Below are 16,457 nucleotides of genomic sequence, written 5' to 3'. Positions count from 1 at the left end.
GGGCCTCTCACTGTTGTGGCCTCTCCCGTTGCGGAGCACAGGCTCCGGACGCGCAGGCTCAGCGGCCATGGCTCACGGACCCAGCCACTCCGCGGCATGTGGGATCTTCCCAGACCAGGGCACGAACCCGCGTCCCCTGCATCGGCAGGCGGATTCTCAACCACTGCGCCACCAGGGAAGCCCTCAATGTTATTATTAATATTAGTATCTGAGAGCCTGGGCATTCTGCAGCACAAGTTAGTCTTGTCATCTGTTTGGGTATAAGGAAGAGTCTCTATTCTTCTAGTTCCATCTTTTACAAAGTGTACCCATTGCTGTTGTGCCCTTTTGGAGCTAGGACTAGCCCTCAGCAAACCTGGGAAGTAAATGAGGTTTGTGTCTGGCAAACTCTCCACCCTCTTCCCCTGGATTGGTTCTCCTGCCCCCCTTCCATTGCTCCTATCTGCCGAGTTACTCCATGGAACCACCCTGCTGAGACCTGCCAGCCCTAGTTTCTAGATCTTAGCTTCTTCTCCACGTCATCTGGAGGCTTTGCATTCTACAAATTGGCTACACGTTATGGTTAATTTGAAATATCACCTGTTTCCTGACAAAGCAACCTGGTAGGTTGCACGAAAACCCTTTCTTCTGTGATTCACCAAGATTTACTATCACTCCACAGATAGTACGTGCTCAGTTCAAAAAGGGCTTGTTCATGAAAATGACAGCTAAATTAATCCAGTAGTCGTGTTTTAAATGAGTCCTCTTGAGGCCAGCGGCACAATGCCTTCCTGCAGTGGAATTTCATTCATGGCAGGGATTTTGGCCAAGTGAGGAAACAAGTTTTGGACAAGGCTCTCACATAGGTGAGTACCTTCTCTGCCTGCCAGGGTCTGACCTAAAGCTTATCTTATACCTCCTTGGCATGTTTTTATGTAAGTACTGGGACACTGTCATTGTAAATCCTTTACAAACCAGCAGAGCCTGGTAGAAAGAAAATAGGCTTTGACAGCTAACCCAACGGAGACTCCTTGCTTAGGCCACACACCAGGCAAGTGGCTTGGCCAAGGTGTTCCACAAATGTAAATCATTTACTAACAAGTCTGGCCCATATAAAATGCTTAGTTGTTATTAATTTTATATTGAGTTTTTTTTATGCCAAAGAACATTTCATTCAAAGGGACTATTCTAAATGACTAAATGGCTGATTCTGGCTTTTTAAGTCTAGAGAAATACTCCTTTTGTGTTTTGTGGAGAGAAAAACACACCAGTGATCACTGTACGTATTAGTTGGGTGTAAGTTCTAAGAAGAGGTAACTATTTAGACATTCTTTTTTTTTATTCAGCAAATACAGACTGAGGGCCAATTATGTGCCAGGCACTGCCAGGTACAAGAAAGGTGGTGGTGACATAAGAATGTGAGCTCTTCCCCTGCTAGGTGGTTCTCAACCGGAGCAGTTTGGCTCCCCAGGGGACATTTGGCAATGGAGACATTTCTCATTCTCATGACTGGCATCTAGCAGAGGCCAGGGATGCTGAGAAACATCCTACAAGGCCCAGGACAGTCCCCACCACAAAGAGTTATCGGCCCCAATGTCAGTAGTACCAAGGTTGAGAAAACTTGCAGTTGACGATGGGGGGCCCTGGTGGTCTTTGAGCAGAGAAGTGTCAAAGGATGTTGGTACTGATGCCCTCATCAACCTGAGAGGAAGTCAGCCAGCATAAGGATATCTCGTTACATGCAATGGGGAGAATCCCAAAAAGCTTTGTGGCAGTCAGTGTTTTAGAAATGAAATCCTGTTTTAAATGTACTAGAACAGCTGCTGAATAGACACATCTGGGGCGGGGGGGGTCAGTGGTGCCACGGTGGAGAAACCCGGCTGTCCCACGGCGTCCGCTCAGCAGGCCTCGCAGGAAAACCCGGAGTCTTCAGTCACAGGCCCAGTGATTCCCCTTGGCTCTTTCCCTACATCTGAAAAGGTTCACTTCAAGGCCAGCATTTCATCTGATCTTGCAAGAGGGAAAAGTCCAAAGTTTAACCTAATTTCTCACACAAGTTCAATGTCACATGATGATGGGAAATGCAGCCGATTATAGGGAAAACCCTTGGCTGAGATCAGGAGGCCGAGTGCTGCTGACCATCTGGGTGACCGTGGACAAGCCACCTGTCCTCCAGCCGCCCAGGTAACTCTGGGCAAAAGCTAGACTAGATGAGCCCCAAACCCAGAGACTTGTAGCTGAAAATGACTTTAGCCATCTCCAGGCCCATCCACTCTGCATAGAAAGCAGCTAAGAAAAAATTGCCTTTGATCCAGAGTCCTTTTCATATCAAAGTAAAAGAATAAAGTTCTCATTTTAATAGGAGTAATAAAAATGACAAACTGAGGTGATGTGGTTTTAGTCTAGACCCGTGACTCTCTATCAAGGTTACTTTGTCCCCAAGAGCCTATTGGGCAATATCTGGAGACATCTGTGGTTGTTCCAGCTGAGGGGTTGCTACTGGCATCTAGTGGGTAAAGGCCAGGGATACTGCTAACTATCCTACAATGCACAAAGACTTATCCAGCCCCAAATGTCAATAGTGCCAAGGTTGAGAAACCCTGATGTATACTGATAAGGAAAAGCAAAACTTCTCAACTGTAGCACATCATAAATAGCACTTTCTGTTTCTTATGGTCTAGAACCTGGGCTGAGCTGATTATACACTTGGGCGGTGTCTACACTGACCCATCAAAACATATTTGTTATGAAACCACCAGAGAATACTGCTTTCCAGATTCAGCAGATGTGAGACAAATAACATCCTGCTCACTTAGAAAGAGTCAAGTTGGGGGATACTTGCTAAACGCCTGAGATTTTTCTTGACAACTCTTCTTGCTCTTGTTTTTCCTAAGTGGCTATTCCTGGGCTATTTGTCAAACAGACTTTATCTCCTGTAATATCATCTTTTTCTGTTTGGTGTGGTTTTTGAATTCCAGGCAGACCAGGCCCAGTATAATAGTCTTGGACAGACATTCTTCCTGTCTGGGGTATTTTCTTCCTGTCTGGGGTATTTTAGTTACTGCCGTAAAGTTTGCAAAATGTTCTTTTTTCTGAAAAGATACTCTTGAAAATCAATAAACTTCAGAGAATGGAAAAAGCTGATCAGTGACTTTTCAAGATATGGGGCATTTCATTGGGAGAATAAACATAATAACTCAATCTGAAATAAAATGGATCCAGAGAATGTACCCTCAGCATTTACATATAGCCTACTGTCTGGAGATTGTCCTTGTGAACCCAAAAGAAAATTGAACGATATGTCGGCCATGAAAATAAACAACGTCGCATCACAAAGCGGAAATTAGGCAGTGGACCTAAAATAATGTTTAACTAACTTTACATTCCCTTCTGTCCCCATTTTGCTATATTTCTGGGGAATGTGTATTTGTGGGGACAATAAGTGGAGCTATTTGCTATTCAGAAATGTCTGCCTGCATTTGTTTGGCTGAAGAAATGAGATGGAAGGCGGTGGGGAAACACTGATGGGAAAGGTTGTTGGTAAATATGAGCAGGGCTAATAAGCATTAAATGCAATCTTGATATGCTTAATTATTTTTTAAAATATGGCAAAAAGTGAAATTTTAGAAAATCTGTGATTAGTGTACCCTGTATCTCCTGAAGCATCCGGTAGACCAGTTTCCATTTTGTCAATGTATGGTAAACATTGTAGCTACTCTCCTAATTCCTAAATATTGCATTTTTATTTTTACCCCAAGGCATGTTATTTCCCATGTGATTTCTTCATCCACTGGAGATGTTCCAGATAAGAATTTTGTCACTCCTTTTTTTTTTTTTTTTTGCATGACCTACATACACGAAAAGAATGCCTTTAAAAAGCCAAACCCACCTTCACTGGCCTTTGGTTGTGCTGTTTCCTCTTCTTGGAATGTTCTCCCTGAGTTATCTGCCTCTCCAGGTCAACATCAACAGCTCCCCATCAGCCTAATCTTTCCCAGTCTAGTGAACTCCTATCCATCCTGCAAAAACCCAGTTCAATTATCTCTTTCCCCAGCCTTCTCAGGAAGAATTTATTATTCTCTCCAGTATCCTACCGTAGGATAATTATTTATGTTGCCTGTTTATTCTTGTAGATGAGATCCTTGAGTGCAGGAAGGTTTTGCTCCCCTGATCTATTTTGACTTTGTTATCCAAGGACTAGTATAGCGCCAGGTTAAAAGTAGGCAATCAGGGTGTAAGTATTGAATAAATGAGTGAATAATGAGTGGGTGAATGGGTGGATGTACTAGGAAATAGTTCCCCTCTCTGACATCCTTCCCCCACCAATTTGTAATGCCATTTCTGAGATATACCAAGTCTTCATATATGTGTGATTTGGTTTCTGATCTTTCCACTCTGTACCACTGGTCTGTTTGGCCATCCTGCATGGTGTTTTACTTTTTTTTTTTAACTATAGAAGTCTTGATATATAGTCGGATGTGTTTTCTTATGTTCTTCTACTTATTCAAAATTATCGTCGCTATTTCTTTCTGCTCTATTCTTCCATAGAGATCGTAGGGTCATCTTGTCAAGTTTTGTGAAAAGCACCGTGGAGACTCTGCTTGAAATTGCATTGAATTTAAAGGTTCATTTGGAGGATAATTGATATATTTACAGTATCGAACGTTGCCATACATGAATATAGAATATCTCCTTACTTAGGTCATTAATTTAATTATTTTATAATTATTTTAGATTATTGCTGATGCTATGAATGAAGTCTTTAATTTTTATGATTTAACAAAATGAGTTATTGCTGATGTATAACGATGCTACTGATTTCTTCTTATTGCTCTTACATTAAGTAAACTTGATGGCCTTGTTCTTTCTTCCAACCATATATATATGATGTATTTCTTTGTCTTGTTTTATTATGCTGGCTAAAACTCTGAAGGATAATGCCCAAGAGAAGCACTTATAGCAGGCAGCCTTTTCTTTCTGCTGACTCTAAAGGAAATTATTCTAATGTTTTATCTTTAAATGTGATATTTATTATATGTGTATCATAGATATCTTTAATCGACAATTTTTAGGAGAGTTCCCTCTATTTCTAGTATGCTAATTGCTATTACTGTGAACAGGTGTTGAATTTTATTACCTGTTGGTATTCTAATTTTTAAAATGATTATGTGGTTTCTCTCTCTTGTTTTATTATTGTTATGAATTCTAGTAATATGTCAACTACCTTAAATCCCTGAAATAAACCCTCCTCGGTCATGACATTTAAATATAATGCTACACTCAGCAGGACTTTTATATTTATGTTCATAATTGAAATTGATGTATAATTTTACTTTTATGTACCATTCTTGTATGGTTTTTGAATCAAGATTACATTAGCTTCATTAAGTGAATTGTGGAGCTTTTCTTTTTTTTCCTCTCTGCTCTGCAGTAGTCTGTATTGGCTAGAGATTGTTTTTTTTAAATTCGATTAAACCTAATAAGATCATTTGGGATCAATGACTATTTGAGGGTAGATGTTTTACTGCAGATTTAATTATTTAATGGGTATAACTGAATTTAGGTTTTCTATATTATTTTGAGTCATTTTGATCATTTATATTCTTTAAGAAAATCATCCATTTCATATAACTTTTAATTTTGTGGGTAGAAGGTTAGCATTCTTGAGGTTTTTGTTTTATATCATTACTGCATCCGCATTCATGTCCTCTCTTTTATTGTTTGTGCCTTTTTTCTTGATCAATTGCCCAAGGTTTGCCTATCTTATAAATCTTTTTAAAAATCACCCGTTAGTTTTTTTTAATCCTTTTTCTTTTATTTTTCTTTCTATTTCGTTATATTCTACAATAATCTTTTTTGTTTCTTTGTTTTACTGTTTGAATCTTCCATATCCTTTTTTTCATCCTGTTTTTCAGTCCTCTGAAATTAGTCATTTTGTTATTGTTTCATAAACAGGCTTGATTAGATTGGCCTGTGTTTCCCAGTTTTCGTGCTCACCCTGGCTTCTTGAATCCTGTCCTTTCCCACTAGGTTCAATGTGCTTCTTACAGAACTATATTATCCCTAAGTGTATCTTTGAGTGAGGACCTGTGAGTGGAAACTCTTCGCATTTGTCTGAAAATATCTTTATTTCACCCTTGCTTTTGAATGGTAATTAGCTGTGTATAGAAGTTAGGTTGGCAGTAATTTTCTCTGAGCACTTTGATGGAATCTGTAATCTACTTGTCTCTTTTTTGCTGAGGAGAAGTCTGTTTTCATCCTAATTGCTGTCCTTTCGCAGGTAACCTGTTTTTTCAGGATTTTGCTTGTCTCTTTGGTATTCTGCACTTTCACTCTAATCTATATAGGTCTAAATTATTTTTTATTCATCAGGTTTGAGGCTCATTTAGCTTTTCTTAATCTGAGGGTTTTGTGTCTTTTAGCAATTCTGGAAAGATCTCAACTGTTTCTCTTTTTGAATGTCGCTTCCATATATGCCCTTAACCCCATCATCTCTCAGCTTTTCAGGATCATCACTCCTTTGCTTCTCTCTCTTCTGCATCTCCAGTCTCTTCTACCTGTTGTATCAATCTCATTGACAAGTCAACATGCCCTAATGTCTCCCATCTTTTATTAAAAAAAAAAAAAAAATCCTCCCAGGGCCCACCCCATATCTCCCTGGAGCTGTCTTTGTTCCTCTGCTGGACATCACCACCAAACTTTTTGATGAATTTGCCTACACATTTCTCTACTTCCGTGCCTCCCAGTTATCCTTCGGTTCCCTCGAGTATGACTTCTGCCCTCAACAGTCCAGAGACTGCTCTTGCCAAGGTTGCCAGTGACTTCCATGTGTCTGAATCACAGTTCAGCCCTGATTTAACTGTACCTCTTTCCAGCATTCAACCTGGTTGGCCACTCCTTCCCTAAAACACGCGTCACCTCTTGACTTCTGAAACGCTTTACTCTCTTGGTTCTCTCCAAATGTTGGAGGACCATGGGCTTGGAATTGAGCTCTATTTTCCTCATTTTCTATTCTCTATTGCTAATAGGTTTTTTTTATTCCATTCACACGATTTTAAATACCATTTACTTGTCACGGATGGCCAAATGTATACCTCCAGTTCCACTCCTCCTCTGAGTTATTGAATTGTGTATGAATTCCTGCTTGACCATAAAACTTGGAATCTCAGCAGCATTTTATCTTAAACTGCTCAAAGCTGAATTCTTGAATTTCTCCCAAAAGAATGTCTTCCATATCTCAGCAAGTGGCATCACTATCCACCCGGTTTCTAAAGCTAGAATTTAGGAGTCACTCTTGATTCCTCTCTCCTTCAAATACCCACATTTATTCTACTGTCAAGTCCTTTAAATTCTATCTTCAAAAGAGAACTCAAATCCATTCACTTTCTGTCCCTTCCTCCAACATCCTGGTCATGGCCTCTATCATTTCCCAACTAGAAACCACTACCCAGTTTCTGAATCTTTTCTGCTATTAACACTCTCGCTTCCATTTTCAACACAGCGGTCAGAACATCTTTTTTAAAAAATCATCTTCCTACTTGAAGTCCTTCAAGAACTTTCTGTTGGACCTAGATTACAACCAAATCCACACTCGTTAATAAAGCCTTCAAGGCCCTGTCCTACCTTCAACCTCATCCCAATTTCTCTCCCCCTCACTCTGGGGTTCTGGCCACCCTGGCCTTCTAGTCCCTCAGTCACACCGAGCTCTTTTGCTCCTGCAGGACCTCCGTAGATTCCTTCTGCCTGAAATGCACCCCTCAATGCCCCCACCAGACTGGCTCCTTCTCTTCCTTCCAGCAGCTTGAGGTCACCTTTCAAAAGATGACTTCTTGACCCTCATGGATAACATAGGGGCCTTTCTTAAATCTCTCTAGTAACAGCCTCATTTTTTTCTTTTATAGCCCTCTCCGCACCTTTTCTCTCTTTTTTTTTTTGAGATATATTATTTACATATTATTTTATCGATCTTGCAGTTTCAACAGTATGTTAGCAATCAACTTTGTTGCCACGATTAACCAGCAGTCCCTTTCGAACACTTCTAGTAGACTATTAAGAAACCTTTGATTGCTGAATTTGTAAAATGTTCAGCTTCCAGTAGGACACTTTACTGAGGAATTCTTTTAGTACCACATTTAATGTGAGTGGGCCTTTCCGTGAATCATGGCATTTTGGCTCTGGGAGAATGCAAGTGCTCCCTCGGATGGATTCTCTGCATTCCAGCAAGGGGTTCTTTGTCATATCTTAGTGTCATTTCCTTGCAGCACGATTCTCCATTTTAGTAAAAATAATTCTGAGGTTTTCTTTTCCCCCCATCATTTTTCAAAGGAGAAATAGTATAACGGGGGCACTTTGCATGTGACAAACTGAAATACCAAAAGACTATTATAACTTAGTTTTATTGCATAGAAACCGTGGTCAGAAGTTGCTCTTTTTGATGGGTTAACTGACTACTTTCTCTGCCTTGACAAATCTGTGAGTGCCATTAGGAGGGAACCAAGCTTGTTTCATTTGTCACTTGATGTATACCCAATTACTAGTATATATAAATAAATAAAGATCTCAAAGTGATGCCATTTTTTCTTAAGTAGAGCTCTGATGAACACCTTCCCAAATTGTGACCGTAGCTGTCATCCTGACTATACAGGCCTGTACAGGCCTCCCAGTCTCTTAAAAAAATAATATTGTCTGCATGTCTTTTATTTGTGAATGGAGGTTTAAAACTTTGAAAGTCCTTATATGAGCCACACAGTCTCATAATATTTTAATTTTGTAAAAATTCAAGACCTCTTCACATAGATTGATGTGCCCCCAAATAGACTGCCTGTGATGGTTTCTGGCTTACTTCAACCACATTTGCTTTCAAGGAATCCCCTAGCTCTGCTTCTGGCAGCTCACTGGTGCCAGGGAACATGTATCTTTGTTTTGTTTTATTTTTGTTTTAAATCATGACTTAATACATGGTCCTGTCACAGGTGGACCTGTACCTGAATAATGAGAGTTAAGACCATCCTTACTTCATGATGTTCAAAATATTTAACAACTGACTTGGCCACCAACCAATGAGACTGGCACCTTGGCCAATCAGAAGGGACTTTCAACCTACACACACCCAGAGGCCACACCGGGGCCCGCTGAATACAGACACCTCTCTGGGGAAGGCAATTCTATAGACCCTATTGGTAGCCTTCATTTTCAGCCAACTCCCTCACTTTTTAAAATGCCTTTTCTGAAAGTGGCTTAAAGCCTTGGAACCTTCTAATTTTCCCATAGTCATGTCTTATTTATACCTACCTGGATATTCTGTAGATAGGGCAACTTTGGTCAAAAGGCCGCGGTAACTCAGGTCTGCCTTCCAGAACTTGCTGAGCTAAATGCAGGTTATAGCAACCAGCTCAGGCTCTCTTGGGTTTTTCCATACAGTGCCTTGTTTGGGGTAGGGAGAGTCTCATTCCTTAGCTGATGGCATGGCCCTGTCCTCTTACTGTTTCTCCACACTCCTTTCTGGCTCTGGTGTGGGGCATGGAGGCTCAGCGGAGGACTTTCAAAAATCAAAGCACATCTCTGTTTTTTCCAGGTCTGTTCACAACTCATCCCCACTGGAAAGAAAACGCCCAGTGAGGGATGCTCACTCCCACTCAGGCCTTTTCATCTATTCGTTTCATGTCCAAGGCCACCTGCCTCCAGGTGACTGACTTCTCTAACACTTTTCTTCGTCTTGGCTCACAGGTCCACACATTCCGAGGCCCGCACTGGTGTGAATACTGCGCCAACTTCATGTGGGGGCTTATTGCCCAAGGAGTCCGATGCTCAGGTAGGCACGGAGCTTTCCTTCCCCTTTTCCATTTACATCAAGCGCCGCAATGATGAGCTGCTGGAGGGCATCTCTCCAGAGCGGGGAAATAGGCCCAGATTAGCTCAGAAGTCTAGCTTTCTGGAAGATTCAAGGCATCTCTGTGCTTAATGGAGAAACTCCTCTAGGTGTTTGCTAGAATGAAAAGGAATATCTCTGTTTATACAAGAAAAGAAAAAAATCCAGGCGAGTATATTTTCTTAGGCACCTACCTGCCATCCAAACTAGGTAGCTGTCCTTAAAAGAAAAAACTAAATCAATTCCAATGGAATTGCATAGATAGAAAAGTTACACTGCTTTCCCATCTTCTATTTATCATGCCATTTGGCCTCACCAATGAACCTTCGGGGAGATGCAATTATTCTCCCCATTAAATAGATGAAGAAACTGAGCCTTACTGATCATCATTAATTGCCCCTGGCCACATAGTAAGTGGTGGAACATTGATTGGGCTCCAGAGTCCATCATGCCCAGGATTTTTCTGCCATCAGATTAGCAGTGAAAATACACACCTTGATTTGATATCACATATTTTCAAAGTACTTTGAAACCCTAGGTGTTTTTCCACCTAGAACTAGATGCACACACCCACTGCTAAGAGCACACAGCACATCTTACTTAGATACATCTAACAAAACAGCAAAGAATTCCGAAATTAATGTGTAACCAGGCTTCCTAATTCATCATGCCATGCTTTTTCTGGCCAACTGTTCCGGCCGGGAGCAAGAATAGCCTCCTGTGATATATTGACTGGGTTTCCACTGACAGCATGACTGATTTCTTTCTTCCTAGGGTGATTTTAAAAAATAATTCTTATGAAGCATTTAAAATAAGCTAATGACACTACATTAGGATGATCTGTTTCCTACAAATGGACTTATTTACAAAAAGAAACAGACTCACAGACATAGAAAACAAACTTACGTTTACCAAAGGGGAAAGGTGGCGGGGAAGATAAATTAGGGATTTGGGAGCAACATATACACACTACTCTATGTAAAACAGATAAACAAGAGGGACCTACTGTGTAGCACAGGGAACTCTACTCGATATTTTATAATAACCTATATGGGAAAAGAATCTGAAAAAGATAGATATATAACTGATCACTTTGCTGTATACCTGAAACTAACACAACACTGTAAATCAACTATACTTCAATAAAAATTTAAAAAATTAAAAATGATGATCTATTTCCCCATACTGCCCATTTTGGTCACAGGATCATGGGACCTTAAATCCTTTCTCTGCCTAGAAAGGGCTAGTTCAGCTTCTACTATATAGATACAGCAATCACCTGTGGTGATACCTGGATGGGTCCAGGAGTGCTCGTGTATGTCAATTCCTCTACCTGCCCCCATCCCAGATCCAAGAGGCAAACAGTAAATGTAGGTTTGGAGGCAGACTCTCCAGAAATGATCTAGATACCCCCGATTACCACAAAAGTTACAAAGTTATCTCACACTTCAACCACTGAGCAAAGTGGTGGAATATCTGAATTACTCAGTGGTCATTAGTTCAACCTGTTCAGATTATACCTACCAAAAATATCCCTAATTGCTTCTATTATCCAATTTCAGCAGGAAACTGGTCCAAAGTCAATATTATGAGAACAAAACTCTGGGATTCAGATTAGCTGTGAACAGAAACTTGCTCTGGGATAAGAGAGTTTGGGTTTTGGGTTTTTTTTTTTCTGTGTTTATTTTTTTTAAATAAAACATAATTCTAAGGCTATGTTACTATTCTCCAATGGCCACTGTTTAACCTCATACTTCCTCTGAGCAGCAGGAGAACTGAAAACTGATCATTAAATGTTTGAAATATCCATCATTACCTCTCAACTCTCCATATTTTACATAATTTAAATATTTTTAAAATTAACTAGACTTTATTTATAGCATATAGAATTGTATTCATTTGCAAAAACTGAATATTTTTATACTTGTTAGAAAACATCTTCATTTTAATAAAATATCAGTATTTAACTACAAAAAAACACTGTCATTTCAGACCTTAAAATGAAGTTTATAAAGAAATTAAAAATAGAATTATCCTATAATCAAGCAAGTCCACTTCTGGGTATATACCCAAAAGAACTGAAAGGAACAGATCTTTGTACACCCACGTTGATAGCAACATTGTTCACAACAGCCAAAAGGTAGAAACAACAGAAGTATCCATCAGTGGATGAACGGATAAACAAAATGTGGTATATACATAAAATGGAATATTATTCAGCCTTAAATGGAATGTTCTTCAGGAAATTCCGTCATGGGCTACAATATGAATGAACCGTAAGGACATTATGCTAAGTGAAATAAGCCCGTCACAAAAGGACAAATACTGTATGATTCTACTTCTATGAGGCATCTAAAGTAGTCACATTCATAGACGCAGAAGGCAGAATGTGGTTGCCAGGGGCTGAGGGGAAGAGGGTCCAGGGAGTTACTGTTTTATGGGTACAGAGTTTCAGCTTTGAAAGATGCAAAAAGCTTTGGCGATGGGTGGTGGTGGCTGCACACAGTGGGAAGGTACTTAACGCCACTAAACTGTACACTTAAAATGGCTAAACTGGTGAATTTTACGTATATTTTACCACATTTCTAAAAACTTGTTTTCAATGAGGTTTGTAAGAATTCAGTGAGTAAAACTGACTAATGAAATAGCTCAAGAATAGCTGGGCAGGTATCCTTATATTTTCTATCACCGTATGTGCTCTTTCTTCTATTTAACTCTCATGTAGTGCTCCTCACACTTCAGACTTCACATATATTCATTTATTTGATCCTCATGATAACCCTAGGAGTAGGTGCTATTATATCCAAACAAGAAAACCAGCCTATTCTATTTAGTTCAGTTCACCAACATTTATATTCACTAAATAGATCTATCAAATGTTATTGAAGTTTACTTGAGCTTTGCTGAATTTCTCATGTTGATAAAACTAAGATAATTAAAACTGGTTTTGTCTTTGGAAGGGGATAGACAGAGAACTCAGCCAGTAAACATGACATGAAAATCATGTAATGACAAAAATCGTTTTCTGATGATTTTACAAAAGTTTAGATCCTCTCAAATCCTTGGTGCAGTTAAGTGCTTTTATTTAAAGCAACTGATTACAATATTCATTATCATGTGTGTATAATATGTATATAAAATATAAAAATGATATTATTATTCTTTACACCTATAAAAACAATCAGTATTAGAAGGTACTTTGAATAGATACCAAATCAACTTTGAACATCTTTAGCATTAAATGTTTATTTTCCAGAATGTAGACTGTGCCTTGTTATTGTTAGAGAAATTCCATCAGTGGACACCAACTGCTAATAAGGCTTTTAATGTGCACATTGAGCTTTAAAGCACCTTTTCAGCTGTGGATCTTGATAGGAGCTTTATAAATAATTAGTCTTATCACATTACATGGCATTGTTCTAAACTGTAAACTCTCGGGTACTCCCACTGGTTTCCAGTTAGACAGTATTTCCATTCAACTGGTGTCAAAATAAGGTAGGTAGAAAGAAGAACGGCCTACTGAAACTGGCCAGCAAGGAGGACAGGAGTGGAAAGTATGGGCAACTCTCCAGGAAGGCGAAAGAAGATGCCAATGGTCATGGGTCTCTCAGACCAAAGATTAGAGATTCCTACAGAGAGAGTAATCATGTCTTCCATAAAAGGAGTGTCACGAACTTAAGGGAAACAACCTAGCAAAAGTCCTAGGTGCCCTTTATGAGACACAATTTGCTCTGGGAATCCAAACCCAAAAGCCCTCATATGGACCCAAAGTTTCCAGTTCCAAAAGGGAAAAAAAACATACAAACAACCTGGCTAATTACCAAAACTATCCCCATGAGATGTTCTATTCTTATGGTCCAGCCACAGAGAAGGCTTATTGAGAAAAATGGAATTATATAAGTTTCATGAGTAAAGATAGATTTCATACTCATCTTGTGGACAGCATCACCTCTAAGTGGGATGGATGTTTCAGAGAGATAGAGCAAACTCTGGGTGTTTTCATTTTTATTTTTGGTAACATATCATTTGTGCTGAGCTTTGACAAAAGGGCCAGGCAGGCTTAATGTGGCTTCTTTGTTTACAGACTGTGGATTGAACGTACACAAACAGTGTTCCAAGCATGTTCCCAATGACTGCCAACCTGATCTCAAGAGGATCAAGAAGGTGTACTGTTGTGACCTGACAACACTCGTGAAGGCTCACAACATGCAGAGACCCATGGTGGTAGACATATGCATTCGGGAAATTGAAGCAAGAGGTTTGGAAAAAAAAAAAAACACCTGCTTATTATAGTGATTTTATTTTTTACTGTTGTCAAGGAGACTTTCTTATAATTGTTAAATTGACTCTCCAGTACTGATCTTGGGGAAATGGTCTACCCAGGCCCATGCACGCGTGCGCGTGTGCACACACACTAAATCCAACCAACGACATCAATTTCTGTGTCGTACATAAACCATGCATGTATGCATTTAACACACACTTGCTAAGCATTTATCATGTGCTACACACTGGGGGATATAAAAGTCACAGTTCACACCTTCAGGAAATTCATAGCATAATATGCAGAATCGGGGGCTGGGGGCAAATAAATAAATGCTGTGAGTACATGTATTCAAAACACTATTTTTAAAAAACCACGGAGTCACAGAGGAAAACATTTTATTCTTATCTGAGGAGAGTTCAGAAGGGGTTTATGGCAGAGGTGAGGTTTGAATCGAGTCTTTGAAAGTGCTTCTATTAAATAAGTAAAGAAATTTTGGGTCAACACATATATTTTCTACCACATAGAAATTCACCCCTAGTATTGGTTCTGTTTATTTCAAAGAGGAGAGTTAAAAAATTGAAAAGATCTATTCATTGAAAATTGAGAGGGCAAGTAAGATAGAAACATTTCAAAGAAGAGATTCTTTATATTATGCTTGAGTCATCTTTCCTTTATTTGTGCTTTGGCCACTTTTCAGTATCAAAATGTTCAGTGATATGGTGGACAGAGTCTGGTTAGGGAGAACTGGATTGTTGGATGTAATTTGGATAATTGGAAAGGCTTTTACCATTGTTGCCGTGTATTTACCCTGCTATAGTTGGTATCCATCACTGTGTCCAAATTGGCTTAATATATTCTACAGGTATTTATGCATTCGCCAACCATCCCATTCTTTCCAAAACAAAACAAAAGAGGATATTGTAACTTGTTATCCCAAACCTTTTAGAGAGAGGAAATTATTCCCTCTTCCATACAGGATGAAAACGATAGCTATTCAGTTCCCTTAAGACTTGCTCATTTCATCTCAAATTGTAAGAAATGCCTCCTGCCTTTTGACTGCTGTGTCTGTCAGAGCTGAATGGGAGCTTTGGACTCTGGTGAAGCTGTTGATGCAGGGGCTGAGCTGAGTATGAGTTGAGGGGGGTGCCCTGACTCTGGATGAGTGGCTGAGAAGAGCAGCCCTGGGTCCTGCTGTTTAGAGGACTCCGTGACCCCAAAGGGTCAGATCATCAGCCTCTCCAGAGCCTGCAGTCAGGACTTGTGCTTCTCTGAAGAAGCTGGGATCACCCCACAGTGATCCTCATCAGAGACTACTAATAATTTGGGCAAAGTTACTACCACATCTGGTGTCTAATGTGCCCACGGGGAGCACAGCACTAAGCATGTCTAGTACAAGAGCTAGAATAGCACAAGCTAGGAATTTATACGGAAGTCACAGCAAAGGGACTGGAGCTACAGGCATTAGGGGCCTGTGCATGTAGCAGAATCAGAGGATGGGCTGGAAGAAATTCACGTGATGCTGCCATTCCCAGCTTCATTGCCACCACTGCCAACATCTTACCCTGTCTTCCACCCATAGCACATTTCTTATTGTTCTCCAAATGCTTCTATCGCCACTTGTTTCTGCATGATATGGCAGAGTGAAAAGATCATGAACTTGAAGTCAGATTCCCAACCCCTTCTCATATTAGCTATAGTATGGGCAAGTTACTTATTCTATTTTGAATAAGTATTGAATATCTATTTTTGAATATCTATTTTCTCATCTTTAAAGTAACAGAATCAGTTGTACCTCCTAAGGTAGTTATGAGGGTTAAAATGAGTTGATCCATATAAATGACCTAGTACAGGGCCCAACATAATAGGACTCAACTGTGTTATTTCTTTTGGTTTTTTTTCTTGGAATGACCAACTCCCCTAACTCCACCTCCAAATCTGTGTGTCTAACCAATGTACTTAACCCATAGCTTTCAATGCTGTCACAGAGACCCCAAATAATAGTGTCTTCAAAAAGATAGAAATCTCTCCCTCCGGCAGCAGCCCAGGGCTCATGGAGCAGCTGCCCAGGAACAGGAACCCAGGCCCTGCAAGCTGTTGCTCTGTCATCCTTGAGTGCTGCCCTCATCTGCATGGTCCCAGATGGTTATCACCGTCTTATCTGCATTCCAGCCAACAGCAAAAGGGCATACGCTTTCTCTTCAAGTCCGTGACCCAGGCACTATACACATCACTTCTGCTCTCTTCACACTGGCCAGGAGTTAATGGCCTCTGCGATGGATGTTGTTCTAAAAACCAAGGGTTTTATCACAACAGAGGAAGTGGAGAACTAGTATTAGACGGGGA

At 40.0% G+C, this 16,457-nt stretch overlaps 2 protein-coding genes across 23 annotated transcripts in view; one reads left to right on the top strand and one right to left on the bottom strand.

Annotated features, from left to right (window-relative positions):
* The window catches only part of LOC114486304 (uncharacterized), a 277,756-nt gene that overhangs the window by 97,159 nt on the left and 164,140 nt on the right, over positions 1 to 16,457 (bottom strand). Inside the window, exon 1 of one of the 20 annotated variants that reach the window (XM_028489939.2) lies at positions 9,271 to 9,591. The exons of the other annotated variants lie outside the window; for them this stretch is intronic. The gene's annotated coding sequence lies outside the window, so the exon portion shown is untranslated. Of the gene's footprint in view, positions 1 to 9,270; positions 9,592 to 16,457 lie in introns of those variants that run through there. 20 annotated transcript variants of the gene reach the window in all.
* CHN2 (chimerin 2) overlaps positions 1 to 16,457 on the top strand; it is a 314,431-nt gene that overhangs the window by 287,818 nt on the left and 10,156 nt on the right. For all 3 annotated transcript variants that reach the window (XM_055084940.1, XM_024131278.3, XM_024131284.3), the window contains 2 exons: positions 9,706 to 9,790; positions 13,932 to 14,105. In XM_055084940.1, coding sequence (XP_054940915.1) covers positions 9,706 to 9,790; positions 13,932 to 14,105 — 259 coding nt within the window. The remainder of the gene's footprint in view (positions 1 to 9,705; positions 9,791 to 13,931; positions 14,106 to 16,457) is intronic.

The sequence above is a fragment of the Physeter macrocephalus genome, chromosome 5 (genome assembly GCF_002837175.3).
Source record: "Physeter macrocephalus isolate SW-GA chromosome 5, ASM283717v5, whole genome shotgun sequence".
NCBI classification, from domain to species: Eukaryota; Metazoa; Chordata; class Mammalia; order Artiodactyla; family Physeteridae; genus Physeter; species Physeter macrocephalus.
Note: the sequence above shows the minus strand (reverse complement) of the source record. Positions and strands in the feature narration are given on the sequence as shown.